This window comes from Pavona decussata, unplaced genomic scaffold (genome assembly GCF_977016875.1).
Source record: "Pavona decussata unplaced genomic scaffold, jaPavDecu1.1 SCAFFOLD_166, whole genome shotgun sequence".
Taxonomy (NCBI): Eukaryota; Metazoa; Cnidaria; class Anthozoa; order Scleractinia; family Agariciidae; genus Pavona; species Pavona decussata.
The window spans coordinates 432053-441864 of NW_028145577.1; the positions used below are offsets into that span (position 1 = coordinate 432053).

General features: G+C 39.1%; 1 protein-coding gene across 2 annotated transcripts; it reads left to right on the forward strand.

Annotated features, from left to right (window-relative positions):
• The first annotated feature begins 1347 nt into the window (after positions 1-1347).
• On the forward strand, positions 1348-5755 carry LOC146464264 (uncharacterized). Of its 2 annotated transcripts, XM_085130033.1 has the most exons (4): positions 1348-1975; positions 3273-3532; positions 3605-3838; positions 4927-5755. In XM_085130033.1, the coding sequence occupies exons 1-4, from the start codon at positions 1889-1891 to the stop codon at positions 5432-5434; spliced, it is 1089 nt and encodes a 362-aa protein (XP_084986159.1). In that variant the 5' UTR covers positions 1348-1888; the 3' UTR covers positions 5435-5755. The 2 variants fall into 2 exon arrangements, with proteins under 2 accessions (XP_084986159.1, XP_084986158.1); XM_085130032.1 differs by having other exon boundaries at positions 3273-3838.
• Positions 5756-9812: the final 4057 nt, after the last annotated feature.

The following is a 9812-nucleotide window of genomic DNA, read 5'->3' on the forward strand; positions in this document are numbered from 1 at the left end:
ATGTTGCAAAATGTAGAAGAGTACAACCTTTTCGTCGTAAGCGTCTGATATAATTTCGTTTTCTATAAACTACATTGAAGGCTTCTTTCGTAATACCGCGATGCACGGATCTGGCATGTGATACACGTAATTGATGGTCAAAGTTTGTCAAATCGTCTCAATTTCATCTAATGAAAAGGCTGCTTTTACAAATAGCACATGACACAAAGGCCAAGCATCTTTTAAGATGCATGGCTCTAAAATAACCAGTGAGAAATAATATTCGGGGATTCCCCACAATTCAATTTACAATGCACGCGACAGGAAGTGATTACAAGGCTCGCACTGATAATTATTCAAATTACAAAAGAAAATATTGAGAATTATAACGTTTCAGCGTACGCTGCGCAATCTGCCCCTCTGTCTTAGAATTTGTAATTGCTAAACAAGCATCAAATAAATGATCTTCTAATAGTCATTCACAGTTATAGGTTAAATGGCAAAGCTCTTCCTCCCTAATTCAACAACCTCTGTATTAATAATAACCAAACTGATTTCCATAATATTAGGAATTCAAATAAACAGCACGCAATTTTAACATAATAAATTATAGAATTTGCTCTACAAGAAAAAAGAAAATCGATAATTGCAACATCATTTCGTCGTCCATTGAGGGTTCTGTATTTGCCTTTAATAGAAATATAATTAAATTTCTCCTATCCCAAGAAATTGTACATACTGAACAGACTTTCACTAATCTTTTCACGAGCATTTGCTATTTTATAATTTGCTGCAATTTTAAGAGCATTTTTCTTTTATAACATTTCATACAAATTACTTCGCTATATATAATATTAGCTAATCTAAACGGGGACTACTTTGTAAAAGCACGAGCGAGTTATTTCTTTAGTCCCCCTCCCGAATGTCATCTTAATTAACTATTGCTCAATTTACGTATCTTAAAGACATGGGAAATAAACATCATCATCACCATCATCATCGTCATTATCATCATCATCATCATCATCATCATCATCATCATCATCATCATCATCATCGTCATTATTTAATTCAACATAACTATCTACTCAAAAACATGTCGCTTTTGCAACGTGTAGTTGGAAGGATGTTGGCCGAAGGTGAAAGCTGGGCGAACAACGAGCAGCGAATTCGCGAAGAGAATGGGGAAAAGGTGGTTTAGTAAAATTTTCTCGCAGCTTTCAAAACTTATATCGATTTCGTGAGAGGACGATGGCTAGCTAAGCAGCAACGTTATGTCAACGGTTTCCTTTTCGAATCAGTACTGGTGACTTAAAACAAAACATTTTTTGTTTACCCAAGGTGGCAGTTAATACTTTAACCCCTAATATCAAAGAACAAATTCTCCTATCTTGTCCCCATACTGGGAAGAAGATATCAAAATATCAAGAAAATTTACCTTGGGAGACCATGTCCTTAATTCTCATGACCTCAGAGTTACCATAAACATTGATATTACAAGGAGAAAGTTGATGCTGATCACTCTAAGGGCTTAAAGGGTTAAACAATGTACAGTCTGCGAGTGAGGCCGAGCATTCAAGGAATAAACAAACAAACAAACAAGTCAAATTGGAAATAACATGTCTCAAAACCCAACCAACGGCAGCCAGGTCGACTAGTTAGCTACAGCGCGCTAGAAGCCGAGGAGTTGAACTTGGTTGACATGTTACAAAACGCCAGCTAGTTATAGAAGCTAGAGGGGTGAATGCGACCCCAAACTTTCGACGCCTATAGCAGCCTGCAGAGTCATGAGCGTATTCGATCTCTATGAAACTCTCTCCGTTAATAAATAACTAATTGCCAATAACTAATTCCCTTTGTATCAAATTTATGTAAAACAAGACACTTGTTGTGTTTTTCACAAGTTTAAATGAAGTATGTTATACTCACTTCAAACAGGGAAAATGGTCGAGTTGAAAGTTCTGCTATCAACAACGAACCAGAGCCAGAAGTTGGGGTAAGTAGATTTTAAACATTTTATACCATTTTATACCAACTTTCTTCAACAAAAGGCACATCTTTGTACCATAATTTTAAGCTAAATTGACTGTACAAGTCAGTACTCGCTGTTTAAAAAAAATATATATATAAACAATGTGACGTGCTCTCTTCCTACGCGTCTGATGAATTTTCTATCCCTAACATAAAAGCCTCAAACATCAATGACTGTGGAAGCCGAAAGCCTGTAATACTAACAGTAAACTAAGGTTAAAGAGATGAATAAATTTCTGTGAAATTTGAATCTTCGCAGCCTGTCATAATTTGAGTAAAAATGCTCCTTTTTGACAATGCAAGTTAAATGGGAATAATATTATGTTCAAGCGACATTGACCCGATAAAATCTAATAAATCTTTCTTTCGTTTGATGTAGACCGGTGACATACTAGAGACGGAAGTTCGTCGTCACCTGCATGATTATGAATTTTGTGCAGAACGATTCTAAACGAGCTTAAGCCAGTTGGTTGCTTCGCTGCCAGTAGAGCCCGATGGCGCATCAAACAGGTGTTAAGGACGGTGCCTACTAATTAAGAAGTGTTTTGGGGCAGTTTATGACTAGGCGGGAAAACCCGATCTTGTGGAATCTAAAAAGAAAATTGGGGTAAAAATGCATTTTTTCTAGAGATAATTAAGCAACAATAATTTTTTAAAGAGTGCCAAAATACAAAGTAGTATATGGCATTTTTTTTTCTATAATTGAAGCTTTATTATCTCTGAAAAATGCAAGGTCACCCCCAATTTTCTTTTTGGATACAAGAGCAGTTTTGCTTTCTCTACATAGTTTTAAACCGCGCAAAAAAAATATTCCTGTATTAGCAGGTGCCACCCATTGGAAACCCGATTATCTCGAGATGCGCAGAACGTATGCGCAGTAACAAAAGTAGCACCATGCTTAACTAATTATAGCTTTTCCAAACTTGTAGTTGGTGCCAGCTTATTACAATAGGCCATTTTATGGTTGTGCCCTCAGCAGCTTGGCTTTGAATTGGAAGCGAGGCCGGGGGTGACCTTGTTTTGACACAAACCTCACTGCTTTTCATATGTAAATGCAAACTAGTTAGCATGAGAACAGCATGATCTTCATATGATAAGCAATGAGGTTTGTATCAAAACAAGGTCACCCCCGCCTCGTTTCCAATACAACTGTTAAATGGGCTATTTTTCCCGGTCACAAATCTTCGAGAGGTACGTTTCCTACTAAAACAATTCGGCTCTAGAAATTTTTGTTAAAAATTAGTTCCTTTTTTGGTCAGCAGGCAGAAGGAGGTGAAGTAACAGACCATTCGACTCATCCAATCAACGTACGCGAGCAACTGTTGGACGAGCAAGCCACGGAACAGGGCTTTGGAGATCATAGCAATGGCCCACCAGAGTATCCAAATGGGTTGATGGAACTGTCTGAGGCTGGAATATCTCAAATTGAAGTGCAGGAACTGCCACAGCAGTCAGTGGGACAAAGGTCCTATACATCAGAGATGAGGCAAGCACGTGGGGGAGTTATTGTAGCTCCAAGGATGTTGATGGGGTTGAGCTTGGGGCCAATGCGGGAGATCCCCTTGTACCACGGGCAGCTGGCTAGAGAGAACAGACAAGATGCAGAGCGAAGGGCCCAGCATCTACTTTACAGCCAGCATCTGAATGGTGTGCACCCAAGAGGGGGTTTCAGGTCTGCAGGAGAAGATGAACCATTGGCTCGGGATATGTATCGTGGGTCAAATCTAGAGATAGATGGAGAAAGGTACCCAATCCAGGAAACAAATACTGCTGGGCCAGTTGAATATACCTTCACGTGTAGTGCAGCCCAACAGTACGCTATTAATAGGTAAGCGCTACGATATTATTTAACGCGACAGCCCTGTCCAACCACTACGGAAATTTGGGCTATGCGTGCTTTTTGTTTATTTTCATTATAGCAGCGGATTGGTATTTTGATAAGTGAAGGTTTTCCTTTGTTATGATTCTTGCTTCAAGCCACCAAAATAGTGATCGTGATTGTATGATGGCGTGATGGTGATGATGACGGTTTATCTCAAAAATATCGGGCATAAACATTCGACCGCCCTCAACTGGTGTTAAGTAATCGACTTTCGACTCAGTAAACCCACTTCAGACCGTTAGCTTGGTCGTCCAAACAATCATTAGCTGTTGCTTTTATTCTCCCTGGCAATGCTCTCCGATGAGAAGCTCTCTCCTAACAAGCTCTTCCTCCAAGATTTACATCCTTTATAAACACCATATGCGCAAAAATCTCTCTAATTGTTCCACGAGCGAATTATTTGGCAACAAAAAAGAAGTAGTGTAATCATTCAGTATTAGGGTAACTTTTCATTTAATCAGACAGTCTGGAAAATGCTATCCAGAGACTGGCCTTTTGCAACAGTGAGCGTTGACACTCAGTTAAGAACTCCGTTTTTTGTTGAACAACGAAAATTTTGATCTTCACAGCGCAATTTTATAATCTATTTCTTTTATTTTGTTGCTCAAAGTTTTGAATTTGTTTTATGCTTTGCATTGCTAGCAAAGCATAAGCTCTTTGCATTACCATATCTCGAGGTTATATTATGACCGTTTTGCTCGCAAACACAAAAATATATTTCTTCGTTTTCCCGAGTAAAAGCGTTAGTAGTGGAAACGAACTGAAAAATAAGTTTCGGTTCTTAGCAATCGGTTATTCGTAAACAAAACGATCATATATATTGATTAAAACGTGTGCCACTGAATGCGTGAAACTACGAAAATCTAACTCTTATGTGTTAAACAATAATAGAAAAAATTCATTCCGGACTATTTAATAGACACGTGAGTGTTGGAAGCTATGTTAGAGAGAAAAAAAAGAGGCTTTGTGATTTGAAGCTTCTCGCTACATTATTTAGTCTATGTCAGGTAAATGATGACCCACTTAAATTTCAGGTCAAGCCCACCCGAGCCTCCTTTAACTGAAGGGCGTGTGTGTAATGGGACCTACACTTGGCGTATCCTAGACTTCCCCCACCTCCTTCAGGATGCATCCAATAGGAGCATAGTATCATTAGAGAGTCCTCCCATTCACACCCAGCTAGATGGATACAAGTTCTGCATGCGTATCTACCCGAACGGCATAAATGAGGGAGCTGGAAGATACTTGGCGTTGTATGTTCGCTTGATGCCGGGAGAGTGTGATGACGTCTTGGATTGGCCCTTTTTCGGACGAATCACCCTCTCAATCCTGGATGTAGGCACAAGGGATGCAGCATTCCGTAATCACCTCAGTGGCACTTTTCTGGCAAAACCAAACCTGGCATCGTTTCAGAAACCCAGAGCCACAGACATCGTCAACCTGTACGGCTATCAAGATTTTGCTCCGATTCAGTTGGTCTGCTCACCACAGTACATGAAGGATAATGGTACAGTTATGGTAAAGATTGAGATCAGGCGTTAAATCTTTAAATCCCAATGAATTACCCTCAATGCAATTTTGTAAACACCTAGATGCAAAAAGCGGCCTAAAAACGATCACAGTAGAGCTTTAAGAAAAAAAATTATAACCGTTCAAAGTTGGATTAACATTACACGTGCAGAGATTTTAAATGGCCGTGCAGGAGTTTAGTACATTAATAAATCCGGCTTTCTATTGTGTGTGATTTAAAACCTGATCTTGATTAAGCTAAGCCTGCTTATGAAGGTCGCTACTGTTACTCAGTGATACCCTGGCAGTCAGAGTGATCATATTTCTTCAGTGCTTGTGTGCCAAGTGTATGCGAGCAGGAAAGAAGAAAATTCAATAATGCTAACATTTTACAAGGATGATTCTTATAACATTTTCATGGCAGGTTTTGTTTTTTTTTTCGTTTTTGATAGTAAACGTAATTTTTTTTAAAGGTTCTTCATTGTTGGCTATTCACGATATGACTAGAATTTAAGACAGCTGAAGAAATTTTCACTCATGGCAGTTTTTTTATTTTTTCGTTGTTGATATGGTAAACTTAATTCCTTTGGTTTGGTTTAAACATGCAAACTGTATAACCATTTCGACACGATATTAAAAAAATAGGTTCTTCATTTTTGGCCATTCAGGATATGACTAAAATAAAAGCGATGTGTTTTAAGATAGCTAAAGAAATTTTCACTCATTCAATTTTAGTGCTGCATTTTAACAGCGTTCATCTTGGATTGCGGGAGTTTTTCCCCGGCTTGAGTTGAACTTTAGATCATTGAGGTCTAAAAGCACAAATTTTGTTGTGATAGAGATTGCAATAGAATAAAGGGATCTAGATGACGTAAAAGGGTTATACCTTTCTAGCATACGTCAAGGGATTCGCCATATTCTATTTTAAAGTCTGTTTACAACCATTGTCCTTGAGACGTAGCAGCACATTGTGTCAAAAGAAACGTGTCATGGCAATCCGTAATATTTATCCGTCATTTGTGTTGTATGGACTTCCTATGTATCTAGATTGCAATCTTTTAAAAAAATACTTCAGCTGGTATAAACAAGTTTTACAAGGAAAATGATCATATAACTCTCCGGTGATATGTTCGAATCCCATTTGAAAACATATTTTTTAAACTGGCCTTTTAAATAATATTTTTTGTATCACTTATTTCTGCCGCATTGTATCACCACATAGTGGGTGAAGGTGGAATTGCGCCTGTATATTTAAGCTTGTTTGTATTATTTACTTATTTTCCTTTACCGAAAGCTTGTCAATTTATCAAAGGGATTCAGAATGGTACACATCTGTTTACCAGAAAGTGTAATTTTTACACCTTATTCCACAGTTTTACAGATAATTGTTGCTTGTTTACAGCGGTATAAAGGAAAGAAAAAATAATAAAGCCATCAACTCAAATACTGTTTGTAGTCCATACACATACTGAAGGATTGCATGTGACGTCATGGCGGCCGTGTTCGTGGATAGGAACAATACGATTTTTCACCGCTGGGAGTTAACTGCCATTTTCAGGCAAGCCATGTGAGCAAATCTTCTTTTGTTTTGTCCACGAACACGGCGGCAATGCGATTCACCTATACCCAAATGTTTGTTTCACGGTGCCAATGACTTTAATGGATTAATGGTTAGTACCTTCATTCTTTTCCTTTTCCCTTTTTTTTTTTTTTTTTTACAGATACAGTGTTGCGAGACGTTTGAAAGAATCATTAAAAGCATCATTTAAAAAAAAAATGGGACGATATTAGAAAATAAAACTCCAAGGGAAATAATAAACATGGACCGACAAAAAAAAAAATGAGTTCAAAGGACTGCTCTGAAGTTAGCAGTGTTTAGCTTTAATAAGCTTAAGTTAAACGGCGTGTCAAAACTGCAAGAAAACAATATATTGCAAAACAGCAAACTAGCAAAGTTTTGTCAACAAAATTGCATGGATATACTTGCCTCTTTTGAGAATAACCAGTCATTTTATTCCTTTGCAGATTTTTCCGTTCGTGGGCTTGCTATATTATGTAAACTATATCGGTATGTCCTTATTCTAACAGCTCGAAAACTACATAAACGATACCAAAAGCGTTACTTGTCGCCAGAAACCCATTGCTCTCATCATCTTGTTTTCTCGTTTGGATGATATGTCCAGAAATGCACGCTGAAGAAGATTACTGAACCAAATTCTTACCAAAACAAATAGTTCTGTCAAACATGAAGTCATATGAAAATAACGACAAGGTCTGTCTTATATAAAGTACACAGATTCGGGACTAAGTGCATTTCTGGACATAAGTGTTGGATAAAGCAAATACATAAGCATACTAGTAATAGACTACGAGAAACGTCCGTCATATCTCTTAGGGAACGTAAAGTGAGTGAAACAAACGTGCGACGAAAAAATTGCTCCTCGCGAGCGAAACGACGTGTGTCGCTCACTTTTCGCGCAATTGCGCGATTTTCACGAGCTCTCACGAGCGTCTCTCGCTTAAGATCTATTCCTTATAAACCCCAACTAAAACAGATATGAATCTATGCCACTTCTAGTAAGTGTGCATGATGAAAATTGTTTTCTCGACGCCGAAACCTCATTTTCTGTTTTCTACTCTCTCTCTCTCTCTCTCTCTCTCTCTCTCTCTCTCTCTCTCTCTCTCTCTCTCTCTCTCTCTCTCTCTCTCTCTCTCTCTCTCTCTCTCTCTCTCTCTCTCTCTCTCTCTCTCTCTCTCTCTCTCTCTCTCTCTCTCTCTCTCTCTCTCGCCCCCCTCCCTCCCCCCCCACGCTCGCTCGCTCCACGCTGCACAACTGAGTGTAAATACTATATTGCCAGTTTTCACTGTCACGTCATTGCCGTGTGCGTGAAAAACAAATTAAAACCATTCCATGAATGAAGTCAACAAATTGACATGTTATAGATGATAAGGAAAGAAGAAATCTGTCCAAGTGTAAGGTCTGTGCGGTATTCTGTACTCGAGTTATTATATAAAATGTCTTACACAAATTTATAGAGCTTAGTATGGAGACGCCATGTTGACACAAGCATGGCGGCCGGAAATAAGAAAAAACATCTGGAGTTTACTTTTGCCAGAAAAGAGGTTTGTTTTCCCTTGTGAATTTTCGAATGTTAAGATAAATTTTTCTCCTCAAACTTAAATTGAAGGTAAAAATTTTGTAGGCCTCCCGGTTTTGAATTCTAGAATTTGGTTAGGTTACGTGAAAACCAAGAATTACATGAGACGCGTGGCGGAGCCTATAAAGCGGTTTGTTTTGTTCCTTAGGGACTTCACGCTTGGTTGTCATGCGGCAGACTTGGTGTGTTGGAGGGACTGTGAAGACATTTAGCCCCGGGGCAATTAGCACGATGACACCGGCGGTTATATCTTGTTTTTGTGCCTTTAATCTTCATATGCAAGGGCGGGATTGTCTTGAGCTAAAATGCCTTTAACTGTTTGGACTTCAACTGAAAATGACAACGAATGCCCTGTTTGTTGTCGTCTCCTGCGAGAGGCGACGGAGACAAGTTTGATCTGCAGTGAGTGCAAGATTAGATTTTTTTTTGAGGTAGGGGTTATTTCATGTGATTACACTCCGAGCTCAAACTCCGGCTTGTTGTCGTTTCTATTGTAAGACATTTTAGTTGTTTTCATCGAATTTAATTCCTATTTTCATTTCTATTTTAATCTATCGGTATAGGTGCTATAGGTGTTATTTGTGCAAGATGTCGATTAACTCAATTGTATTTTAACAATAAAAGTGGACACGGGAATTACTTGTTTCAGACGGAATGAAATTCGTTTTGGTCATTCCTTGTTTCTCCTCGGGCTGGAGCTGGGAGAACTGTAGTCACTTCCAGATGCTGGGGACAATGAGGTGGCTGGTGAGTCAAACGGCGAACCGTCTGACGAGGAGGGCGATGAATCATAGCTGAGCTCTGATAAATCCAAATCGTCCAAGTTTGGCAGAGGGAAAGTGATGTCCCTAGGATCAAAGTTAAAATTCATCAGTGTAGCGCAGGGCGGTAAAAAGCTGACGGCAGCGCGGCGCAGTCACTCTCACAAGTGCGTGCAAATACTATATTACATGAGACACGTGGCGGAGCCTATAAAGCGGTTTGTTTTGTTCCTTAGGGACTTCACGCCTGATTGTTGGGCAGACTTGGTGTGTGGGAGGGGCTCTGAAGACATTTAACACAATGACACCGGCGGTTATCTTAGACAAACAAACGGCATTGAATGGTCTATGGCTTGTTTTTGTGCCTTTAATCTTCATATGAAAGGACGGGATTGTCTTGAGCTCTTTTATGCGTGCCCTGCGCGTGGCCATGGCTTCGATTATAATTAGTTGGCGAACACAATAGCGGTGCGTGATGTCATCAGTCCATAG